This window comes from Nicotiana tabacum, chromosome 12 (assembly GCF_000715075.1).
Source record: "Nicotiana tabacum cultivar K326 chromosome 12, ASM71507v2, whole genome shotgun sequence".
NCBI classification, from domain to species: Eukaryota; Viridiplantae; Streptophyta; class Magnoliopsida; order Solanales; family Solanaceae; genus Nicotiana; species Nicotiana tabacum.
The window spans coordinates 38,369,082-38,381,448 of record NC_134091.1 but is presented as its reverse complement, the minus strand read 5'-3'; the positions used below and the strand labels follow the sequence as shown (position 1 = coordinate 38,381,448).

The 12,367-nt window shown below is 34.1% G+C and overlaps 1 protein-coding gene and 1 long non-coding RNA gene across 5 annotated transcripts; one reads left to right on the top strand and one right to left on the bottom strand.

The window, feature by feature from the left end:
* Nucleotides 1-5,927: 5,927 nt before the first annotated feature.
* LOC107789611 (sulfate transporter 1.3-like) lies at nucleotides 5,928-11,451 on the top strand. 4 transcript variants are annotated; one of them, XM_016611451.2, is made up of 14 exons: nucleotides 5,928-6,174; nucleotides 7,782-8,136; nucleotides 8,236-8,284; nucleotides 8,370-8,577; nucleotides 8,735-8,909; nucleotides 9,004-9,069; nucleotides 9,153-9,266; nucleotides 9,379-9,495; nucleotides 9,582-9,708; nucleotides 9,872-10,158; nucleotides 10,251-10,441; nucleotides 10,548-10,633; nucleotides 10,751-10,827; nucleotides 10,930-11,451. In XM_016611451.2, exons 2-14 carry the CDS (start codon nucleotides 7,807-7,809, stop codon nucleotides 11,074-11,076), a joined length of 1,974 nt encoding a protein of 657 aa, XP_016466937.1. In that variant the 5' UTR covers nucleotides 5,928-6,174; nucleotides 7,782-7,806; the 3' UTR covers nucleotides 11,077-11,451. The 4 variants fall into 4 exon arrangements, with proteins under 4 accessions (XP_016466937.1, XP_016466938.1, XP_016466940.1 ...); XM_016611452.2 differs by having other exon boundaries at nucleotides 5,961-6,169; XM_016611454.2 differs by lacking the exon at nucleotides 5,928-6,174 and adding an exon at nucleotides 6,360-6,433.
* On the bottom strand, nucleotides 10,516-11,038 carry LOC142166847 (uncharacterized). Its single transcript, XR_012697265.1, has 3 exons — nucleotides 10,901-11,038; nucleotides 10,741-10,806; nucleotides 10,516-10,652 (listed from the first exon to the last, which is right to left on the bottom strand). It is a non-coding gene; the product is annotated as an uncharacterized LOC142166847 (long non-coding RNA).
* Nucleotides 11,452-12,367: the final 916 nt, after the last annotated feature.

Below are 12,367 nucleotides of genomic sequence, written 5' to 3'. Positions count from 1 at the left end.
TATTAGAGTCAGTTAAATATTAATTGAATCGGATTGTTAGTATTTGGCTTACATAGCGAGTGAGGTTAGGTATCATCATGACTATTTGAATTTTGGGTTATGACAATATTTGTGATGTCGCAATTTGAAGGTCTTCATCCGATTCGACTTCGTTCGTCATTTTTCAGCTGAAGAAGACCTATTTCTCCAGGTTTTTGAGAAGGATGGTAACACATACTCTCTATAGCTCCATGTTTAACATAAATTTTGTGTATTTTAGTTGTTGCATGCTTCTATTTGCTTCAATATGGGTAGTGCTGTAGAATTTGGAAATGAAACTAGGACATTTACTTCCTCTGATGATTCCTTCAAACCTACTCGTCATTTCTATATTCACCCTTCGGATAGTCCCATTAGTCGTCTAATTTCTGACATATTTGATGGAAATGGCTTTGTTCTCTAGAGGAAGAATATGTTAGTTGCTCTTTCTTCTAAGCACAAGCTAGGACTCATGAATTGTCGAGTTCCTCAACCTAGCCTAAATTCCCCTTACTATCCTTTCTGGGTGCGTTGTAACGGTATGATTATAGCGTGGATTACTAACTCTTTATCCAAAGATATAGCTACTAGTGTCATGAGTTTTAGTATTGCTAAGGACATTTGGTTTGACATAAATAAAATGTTTGGATAGTCTAATAGTTTTAAATACATACAACTCCAAAAGGAATCAGCTGCCACATCCCAAGGATCTTCAGACATTGCAACGTATTTCACAAAATTGAGGAATTTGTGGGATGAGCTTAGCACTATCTATGTAGGACCTGTTTGCACCTGTGGTGTTCTACCCAAACATATTGAAGAACAAGAAATATTTCAATTCACCGGTGGTCTAAATGACTGTTATTCCACCTGTAAGAGCAATATCCGGATGATGCCCTCTCTTCCTTCAAACAATAAGGCTTACTCTATGCTACAACATGATGAGAAGCAAAAGGAAACTTCAAGTCATGTCCCTAGCTTCTCAAATGAATCGACCTCTTTTTCTGTGTCTACTGGTTCTCCTTTTTCTAGTAATTTCAACAACAATAAAGGAATCAGCCAAAGGGTTCAATTTGACTTAAAAAAGGGATCAACATCCAACCTCACTTGCAAATACTGTAAAAAAAAACTCGGGCACACTATTGAGAAGTGCTACAGGTTGCATGGGTTTCCTCAGGATTTTAAATTCACAAGAAGCAAAGGGGTTGCATCTTGTGTTCAGTCTAAAGGGTATGTGGAGATTTTGCTGGGTCTGGTGTTTCTGTTAGGTCTACCAAATCATCTGAATCTCATACTCATGGTTTCAGCAAAAAATAATACCAACACCTCATGACACTTTTTCAGCAGGCACACCTTTCTCCTCCTTTTACTGAAAGTTCACCAAGTCCACCTAAATTGAAAAACCTTTGATCAATATCACGTACATCAATAATATAATTAGCAAGTTGATTCTCAAGGACACCCAAATTAAATTCATCGAAGTCATCAGGATATAATTTAGCCATTCTCACTATCTTCCTGATGTCAAAACTAGAAAATGAATTAACTGGATTTAGGCAAGCTACTCCATGAAACAAATCGCTTGTCACCTTATTGAAACATACGTTAAGTTCTTGAAGTTGCCTATCAATAATCTTATAAAACACATCCACATGATCCAAGAGCAATATACAAGTTTTGCTTCTTAAATATGAGTCTAGGCATCATGAAGGAAACATTTAAAAATCAAATAGTTCCTAATCAATATTCTTTCAGAGAGTTATCATCATAGAAGAAGTCCATAATTAAATTCTATTGTCTCCAGCTCGTGCCATGTGAAATGCCTTTATAATATAATGAACGATGAAAATCAAAATCTGAAAATTCAAACTATGTCCCAAATTCGTATACACATCCACCAATTTTTTCCGTACAAATTTTTTCTTAATTTCTTTTTTAAAGAACAAATATATGTTATGAATCGGGTAATCTAAGTATAAGTTATTTTATTCTAGTTGTAAATTATTTAAGAGATTTAGAAATATTTAGTAAATTTTCAATCTCTAAAGACTCTAACAATAAAATTCAGATTATAAATTGAGCAAAAAAACAAAAAGACAAAAGAATCTAACCTGAAATTGAATTAGATTCAGAGTTAGAGTGCAAGATTTCACAGGTATCTGACAATAGCGCAGCAGGCCAGCAAGGCAAAAAGTAAGGGATGGTCTTTTATTTCTCTACTCTGTGTTTCTTCTTTTTATTTTGACAAAGTTAGGTTTAGGTCTAGAAAAGAGCTTTTATAATTTTTTATTAAGTAGCTTTCAATTGAATAATGATCTTTAATATTTGTTTATTGAAAAAATAAAAAAGAAAAAGAAATTCAAAGGTTGGTTGGGATTTGGAAAAGTGGATCTGAAGGTTACACTTATATTGCTTCTTGAAAAAATAATAATATAAAACAAATAGTTTGTACCAAAAATTTGCACTGAGATTCGAACCTACAATCAGTGGAATATTTTGCACACCCTTCACCATTGGGCTACCTCTTCCGGTTGTGTCAAGGGTATGCAAGCTATTGTATATATTAAAATAGAACAACATTTTAATTATATACGCAATGCAATTTTCTGGCGAAGGTTATGCGCTGACCACCCTTGGAGCACTGTAGCTCCGCCACTATTAGGACCTATAATGGTTTTAAATACTTTATCACACTGGTTGATGATTACTGTAGGGTGACTTGTAGTCATCTTCTTTCCTGTAAAAGCTATGCCCTCTCCATTCTTAAGCTTTTACTTTTATGGTTCAAGTACATTTCAAATCTAATATTCAGTGCTTCAGATCTGACAATGCCTATGAATTAGGCAGCAGTTCTGAAGTACAATAATATTTTTGCTAACCATGGTATATTACATCAAACTGTCATTCCCTATTCCCCTTAACAGAATGGGGTAGTTGAAAGAAAACATAAACATCTTCTGGAAGTCTCTAGGGCCATTTTGTTTCAATCTAAACTCCCCTTGAAGTATTGGAGAGAGTGTGTCTTAACAACTACCTACCTTATAAACATGATGTCTTCTATTGTTTTACAAAATGTCTCCCCCTTTGAGAAACTACACAGCCATCCTCCTTCCTATGATTATCTGAAATCTTTTGGGTGTCTGTGCTATGCAGCCACTCCTAAGCAGGGTAGAGACAAGTTCCATTCTAGAACAATTTCAAGCATTTTCTTGGGGTACCCTGTGGTAAAAAAGGGTTACAAGTTACTTAATTTGGCTAATCATTATGTATTCTCTTCTAGGGATGTTACCTTCCATGAAGATATCTTTCCCTATCACTCTTCCACCTCTCCTTCTACCTTTCCTCCTCCTTTTTCACCTTGTACAGACATCCCTTCTTCTTTTTATAGTGTCAACCTTGTTCTTGTCCCTGTTCACTGTGACGGTCAAGCTACACTACGCATTGCCAAAAATCTAGTGTTTCACGAACGCACAAAACATATTGAAATCGACTGTCATTATGTTAGAGATTGCTTAAATTCATGTCTGATTTTCCTTTATTTTATCAGAAGTGCATATCAACTGGCAGACATTTTTACAAAGGCTTTACTTGGTGCTTCCCATCACTTCATTTTGGGAAAGCTTGGAGTGTTATCACCCTCCAGCTTGACGGGGAGGGGGGTGTTAACACTGGACCTCTTCACACACAGCATCCCACACGACTAGCCCAACCATCTGATATGGCCCATCTACACTTTTGTAATAAGTATGTAATTAATTTTTATATGGACAATCACTTATTTACTCTTTAACTATTTTGCCTAATTTTGTAATTTTTTATTCTTTGTATATAGATATGTGTAAGATAGATATTTCATTCTTTTATTTCTGAGATAATAAAATTTCTCTCTCTTCGATTCCTTTTTCGAGTTATGGTTTTCCTCTTCATAGTATACTTCCGCAATTCAATTTTGTTATTATAACAATCCAAAATATAAATGGGAACTTTACATAATTGTTACAGTTTAAAAGAAATATAACAAATTCACAACATGAAATCCAATATTACATCTGTGGCAGAAAAATATTTATATTTGTAGCACACAGTTCCATTAAAATAGGAATATTAATTATTAATCCCTAAACATAAGCAATTTGAATGGAAAGTCAATAATTCTTTGTACAAAAATCGTGCCTTTTTTCTCTCTTTATCTATTAGTTTTTCTTCTTTTTCTTCATCTTCTTGATTTTGTTTTCTGCCGAAACCAATATATTTTCTAAATTTGTTCCATTCGTTTTCTTTTTAATTATCTTTCTTAAGTTTTTCTCTCCCTTCTTTCTTCCTTTCTTAACATAAAGATCTTACTTCGATAATAATATATGTTAATATATACAAAACATATATATAAAAAATATACATTGAAGTAACACATATAAAATATACAAAAAATATACATAAAAAATATATCTTCAATTAAGATAACACTTAGACATGTGAAATATACATTAAAAAAAAATATCTTAAATTTAATTAAGATGGCATATAAATATACAAAAAAAATATATAAAAAAAATACATCCTGAATTAAAATGGCACTTGACATATAAAATATATTTGAAATATACATTAAAAATACATATTAAAATAAAATGGCACTTCACAAATAAATATACAAAAATTATATACATAAAAATACATTTTGAATTAAAATTATACTTGATATACAAAGTATAAAAGACATATAAATCAATACATCTTGAATTTAGGTGGCATTCATATATGCATCAGATTTTAAAAAATAGAGTGAAGAAAATGAATGTTGGAAAGGAAGAATGAAAATGGACAAAAAAATACTTTCTGTGATTAGTGAATCAGTTAAATTATTAAATATTGAGCTTAATTTTTATAATATGCTAATAATAAAAAAAAGTGATCTTTATGGAATAAACAATAAATAATGCTATTTTTTAAATAATAGTTAAAAAAGGATCAAGCGCGTAAAAATTCAATATAAATCTCATCAATTTGTACCTCTTAAGTCGGTAAATTAGTTGATTGTCATACCAAAAGTAATATATTTGAAATTACAATGACCAACTGATCTCAAGTTACAAGACTCCATCAAACTTAGACGTAAACTAAACAGAACATGCCAGTATATCAAGTTGAACAACACTGCTATTGAGTAACAAAAAATTTACGTAAAAACTGTGGGAAAGCAAAATATATACAGTATAATAATTTTTCTATTTCCTTCGTCAGTTGGGCCTTAAAAGTTATGGCTGATTTACGCAAATGTCCTATTTCAGGCTACTCCTTAGATTTTGTCCCCATTTTAAAAACTTGAAAAAATATAATCCCTCGAAACTTACTCTTCTTGCACAACGTAAACGTTAGAGTCAGTCTAATATTTGCTCATATAATTTTCATGTTGCACTCGAATTATTAGATTATGGTTTAACGTTTGCAATAATTTACAAAATTTTAGACCGTAATTTAATATTTTCTCATCAAACTTTTAGTTTATTTAAAAAACAAATTAGATCGTGATCTAAAAGATACATATTAATACATGAAAAAATTTATTAACTAAATAACTGATACATAAAGGAGAACCGGCAAAAATTTACCTACGTCTCTTGGGAAAAGTGAGCTCAAACATCTACATTTTAAAAAGCCCAAAACTGGGTCCACATTAGACTTTTTCTGTTTTTTTGCCAAAAAAACAACAATAGAGGTTTCATACACTAAGATTATGGTCAACTTTATGAACATGGACCGTAATACGTCAAGATTCAGGCATTTTATAGGCCCTACATTCGAGGAAATGAATACCGCGAACTGCTGAGAACTGACTTCCAAAAAAGTAGTTGCACAAACTACGTCGTTATTTTCCCACTTTTCTTTTACCTTGGCCTCAAACAAGAACTAGTATAAAAAACACAAATCATTTCTTTTCTTTTACCCTCGTCTTCTTGTTTACACTCAAAAACCATTTTCCCAACACATGCATTTATCTGGGCATCTTTCTTGATTTGTTACATTTTTTATCCTTGTTAATTAACCAAATTAGAGGATAGCAAAATTGCAACACATTGAACCTAGACATGGGAATTCTTTTTTGATGCCCAGAAGTTACAAGGACCATTGATTGTGCGAACAATATAATAAGGCAAGGTAGTTACTTAATCTGAGTGTCTCTCTTTATATATGTCCTTTTCGTGATATATTTTTAGGAGTATCTTTAATTGTTTCAAGTATTTTTTTATTACCACCTTACTATCAATGGTATAGGAAAGGCGTATGGAATGAAAAGTGGAGTGTTATATGTTAAATGTAAAAGAAAATGTCTTTTATCAGTTTTCCATTTCTAGTTTAAGGGTGAAAACAGGAAAAAGAGGAGAACAGTGTAGTCAGTGGCATTGATGCACCCATTGTACTGACATTTGTCCCTTTTCTCACTCATTTTTATTGTTAATAGTTGGAGAAAATTGAAATGTCTTGAGATTTATCAAAGAGGTTCCGTGAATTTCCTTCAGAAATTTTACACTTTCTGTTCTTTTTATATTTCTAGCAAGTTTTTTTTGGAGAGGGGTGGGGGTGGGGTAGGGTGGATTTTAGTGATTTTTGATTTATTCTATCCTTGTTTTGGAATTTAAGATTCCCCCTCATATAGAAGAGAAGAAAGGGGTTGGGAATGGAGAGGAGACGAAAAAGGGAGTATTATAAGCTAAGAAATCAGCTAAGTTTAACATGATAAGGTGCAAAAGGACCTTTTCTAGAATGTCCACATCAATTAAGTTTCCCTGTTGCTAAATACCTCTCGGTCAAAAAAGAACAGTCTGTTGCACTTGAGGGTATGAACCCTGAATATACGTGTTATGTGTTTTGGTGTTGAGGTAACACACATGCTAGGTGACGGGCGTGTGGGCGTGCACCGTGTAAATTGTGACTCCGTTATTTTTGTGGTACTGTCTAGTTACGTGATCTTATCTGTAACCATGAAATCTCTACGTGCTAAAGCCATTTGGCGCTCCCAAATGCAAGGACCGGCCTACATTGACTATTGTATTTCCAAATACCTAGACAGAAAGGAGAACGTAGCTTGAAAATTTTAGCTGTTATTTTTACATTTTGGATGTCAATCTTGTCTTCGTGAATCTATCATATTAAATATGCTTTCAAGAAATACTAACATTAAAAACGATCCAAATTCTCACTGTAAATAAACCAATGGCTGTGGACATCCATTTCTGTTAGATAAAATACAAAAGGTTTTCTTTTAGTTTCCAACACCAGTATGCACTAAGCAAAATGATCAAGATTCGTGCTTAGTTGCATATACCAGTAACCCTTTCTTTAAGATAATAAAGCTTGATGCTCGAATTTTCTGACAATTTATATTAAGTGAAAGCAAGAACTTTCCAAGCTAAGGCACTCCAAAGTTCAAGAAGATCACAAAGTTTTTAATAGCAATATAGCTCTCCGTCATTTCCTGCATGCGTGAGATTTGAGAGGGTATTTAGTATATTGTCATGGCTCCATCTCTATAGAATTGATTGTTTTTGCTGTCATCTTTCTCTTATTAGTTACTATCAAGGTTTTGTGAATGTATCACTGAATAATGCTAACATTGGAGTATTTGTTTAGTGCTGAGTAGAAGCTAGTTAAATTGAGCACCAGCCTTTGTGAGGTGTCAAATGCATTTTGCTGATTTGGCTTGTATTGGAATTTAGTATTTCTCTTACTGATGTAATAGAAATTATGTTACCTCTGCCTTACAGGTGAATTAGCCAATTCTAATCTAAGATGGGTCGATCTAGCGTTGAGGCAATAGAAACAAAAGAAATGGACTACCAAAGTTTGCCATCCCCTCAACACCAACAAGCACCATATATGCACAAGGTTGGAGTCCCACCGAAACAGAAACTATTCGATGAATTTAAGACTACTGTAAAGGAAACATTGTTTGCAGATGATCCTCTACGCTCCTTTAAAGATCAGTCAAGGTCTCGGAAGTTTGTCCTTGGTTGGCAGGCTGTATTTCCCATACTAGATTGGGGTAGAAGCTATAATGTTTCTAAGTTTAGAGGTGATCTTATTGCTGGTTTGACTATTGCAAGTCTCTGCATTCCTCAGGTATATTTAGAGCATGCACATAGGACCTGTGTAAATCAATTGAACAAGTTTGGACTTTTATGTTTCATGAGTTTGACTATATTGCAACTGGTTTAACAGGACATTGGCTATTCAAAGCTCGCAAACTTAGCTCCTCAGTATGGGCTATGTAAGTGTGCATTTGCTTAATTAGTATACCTTTGGTAAAGTTGCATGAACCCTCTTTCATGCATGTTTTTTCTTAATTTTGCCAGACTCCAGCTTTGTTCCACCTTTGATTTATGCCTTCATGGGTAGCTCGAGAGATATAGCGATAGGACCTGTTGCTGTTGTATCACTATTGCTAGGGTCTCTGCTTAGCAATGAAATTGATCCAACTACAAATCCAAATGAATACAGGAGACTTGCATTTACAGCTACTTTTTTCGCTGGCATTACCCAAGCTACTCTTGGAATCTTAAGGTATACAAGAATTGCCAAGATTAAAAGCTTGTAGTTGTGCACTTATGCTTTCGATTTTCTTCATCTCATTTGATGCAAAGACACTTGTTGCTTTCTTTTTCCTTTCTGACTTGCCAACGGACAGCTACCTTTAACTACTGCTTTGCTTCCTTTTCAGGTTGGGATTTTTAATCGATTTCTTATCTCATGCTGCTGTCGTGGGTTTCATGGGTGGTGCAGCCATTACAATTGCTCTCCAGCAACTTAAAGGTTTTCTTGGCATCAAAAAGTTTACTAAGGAAACTGATATCATTTCTGTGATGAAATCAGTATGGCGTTCGGCTCACCATGGAGTGAGTTATCTTGTCCTTCTAGGCATCCTTCTTAAGAGGTTTTATCTGCATAAATGACTAATAGCACCTTCTTTTTTTGGCAAAAAACTTGCAGTGGAACTGGCCGACAATTCTCATTGGAGCAACCTTTTTAACTTTCCTTTTGTTCGCGAAGTACACTGTAAGAGTTCTAACGTTTGTCTATAACTTAAGTTGAAGTGCTTTGGTAGCTTTTGTTGATTCCTAAATGATTTTGAAAATCAGGGAAAGAAGAACAAAAAGCTGTTTTGGATACCTGCAATTGCTCCTCTGATCTCTGTCATTCTTTCCACCTTCTTGGTCTACATAACCCATGCTGAAAAAAAGGGAGTCGAGATTGTAAGTGCTTGCTTTAGGTGCTTCTTTGGTACCATTGACTTTTTTTTCTGATAAGTTTCTGGTATCACTTAACTTGAACTTAATGAAAAATTTCCTGTGATGACCTTACCAGGTGAGGCACATTGAGAAAGGAATCAATCCTCCTTCTGTCAGTGAAATCTATTTCACTGGTGATTATCTCCTAAAAGGGCTAAAGATTGGTATTGTAGCTGGAATGATTGCATTGACGGTAAGAAAATTGATTAATAAAAGTTGAAACAGGAGCTTTTTATGTTCTTCCACTCAATTGTCGTACTTCTACCTTCTCGTTTATAGGAAGCCGTTGCAATTGGAAGAACATTTGCTTCAATGAAGGACTACCAGTTGGATGGAAACAAAGAAATGGTGGCACTTGGAGCAATGAATGTCGTTGGCTCAATGACATCATGCTATGTGACAACAGGTAGATAAAAATGAATAAAGTTCTAATAAAACATATGATATTTAACGATCCGATGCCTAGGCTTCAAATCCATGCAGCCTAAGGAATCAATGTTTGATTGATCTGTTAATGTGTTTCATTTATCCTGGCATTCTTTAATTAATGGATCAATTCACTCTTGCAGGTTCCTTCTCTCGATCAGCAGTAAATTACATGGCTGGATGCCAAACTGCAGTTTCCAACATTATCATGTCTGTTGTTGTGTTCTTGACGTTGTTGTTCATAACCCCTCTTTTTGAGTACACTCCAAATGCAATCCTCGCTGCCATCATTATCTCAGCTGTCATTGGATTAATAGACTATGAAGCCGCAATTTTGATTTGGAAGATCGACAAATTTGATTTTGTTGCTTGTATGGGAGCATTTTTTGGTGTGGTTTTCGCCTCTGTTGAGATAGGTCTTTTAATTGCGGTAAGTAGTTCTCTCAGGAAGGCTTAACAATTTCATAAGGGAAAGCCGTGATGGTTTAATGATTGGATTTTGTTGTCTTTATTATTAAATAGGTCTCAATATCATTTGCTAAGATTCTCCTCCAAGTCACCAGGCCACGAACAGCTATTCTTGGCAAGATCCCCAGGACAAATGTATATAGGAACATTCAACAATATCCCGAGGCAACACAAGTTCCCGGTGTACTAATTGTGAGAGTTGATTCTGCTATCTACTTTTCAAATTCTAACTACACGAGAGAAAGGTAAGCCATTATTTCTTCTATCTTCAATCTGAGTAGATAGATAGATAGATAGATAGATAGATAGATAAAAGTGTGTGTAATTCAAGAGAATGAACTTGTTTTCCAGGATATTGAGATGGGTAACGGATGAGGACGAGCAACTAGAATCCGCTGGCTTTCCTAAAATTAGGTTCTTGATTGTTGACATGTCACGTAAGTGGGGAACGATTACCTTGTAAAAAAAAATAAAAAAATCAAGCAATATATATGCTACCACACTTCTTGCAAATGATACTTATATTTCATGTTTTTCCACTTACTCTTTTGCAGCCGTGACTGACATTGACACCAGTGGCATCCATGCCTTTGAAGAGTTGCACAGAAGCCTACATAAGAGAGAAGTTCAGGTAAAGCTTAATAATCATACCCAAACATAGTATCTGAACTAAAAATAAAACCATAGGTCTCTTGATATCTTACCCTTTGTGTGTTTGTGCGCGCACGAACAGCTTATTCTCTCAAACCCTGGAAGACAAGTGATCGACAAGCTGCACGCATCCAATTTCGTGAGCCAAATTGGCGAGGACAAGATATTTCTCACTGTTGCAGATGCTGTGCTAACTTGTTCCTCTAAGTTCCCTGAAGTAATAGTCTGAAGTTGTAAATAACATACATGAAAAATCACCCCTACGCTCTCGGACTGGGAGAAAGAAAAATCAGCCAGAGATAGCAAGAGAAAACCAACTTGCATATATTGATATATAGTGAATCGAAAGGGACGTTGGAGCAGAAAATGGTCCATATATAAGCCAATTGTGATAATGCTCTTGTTGGGTTGTTAAGTTGTCTGTATGTTAGCTACAGTTTAGATTGTATAGGGAGTTCAAGACTTTCTTCTCAATGAGAGCTTGCTAAAAGCAATGTTGAAATTACCAGGAATGCATGTGAGCCCATTATATATATACCATTCACCAACAATAACCAAGAGGTTAAACTAAAGTTTGAAATAATGAATCAATTAACTATGGCTCAATCCAAATTTAATTGGAGTCGTCAGCTTTATGTATCGTTTGTGATATTTCCATTCTATTCAAGTGTTTTTCATTCCAATAGGAAATGATTTGTCTTTTTAACGCTTGCTCTAAAATTAGAGGTTCTCTACGTCTAATACATATATTTAGACAGATGCTAACCAGGCTAAAAGAGCTCTCAACTCATATGGACCTAACGTATATAGCAATTAAACGTATATTCAGATGTGCTATAGTTTTTAAGAACCTTTTATTATCATTGTGCTTATTCTTACAAATATTGGACCTAACATGAATAGCAATTACACGTATATTCATATTTGTTGTCGTCTACAAGAACCTTATTTTCTTGTCATTGTGCTTAATTTTAAATAAATCCATGTAAAATAACTTATTCTTTGTGATTTTAGGTTTAACTCTTTCCTATTTATTTTCAATTAAGTATATTGTAATACCTACGAATTGATGTGTATGGAGTATTCCTAGGACATGTAAAATCATCTTAAACAATTATATCTCATTTTAAACTCTACATGTCCTACTTATGTTCTTCGTCAAATATAATCATTACTATTCTCATCCGATCAATTATGATAGCACACCAATTTAACATACATATATAGTATTATTTTTACGAGATTCATCTTGTGAATATGTTGAACCTTGGAGGCACAAGACTTGCTCTTATATGGCATTTCAAGTCTTACAAATTTTATACAAACAAAAAGGGGGAAGTAAGAACTTTGAGGAATTGTTATAATCTTAACGTTAGTAGAGTATGAGAGAAATATCAAACATATGACTCAATGAGCTTGATTTACAATAAAACTGTTTATAACAATATATCATACTCCTATCTTTCGCCAATAAAGTTTTCGGAAGATAAGAGGAAGGAAAATGTCAAATTTGCAACTAT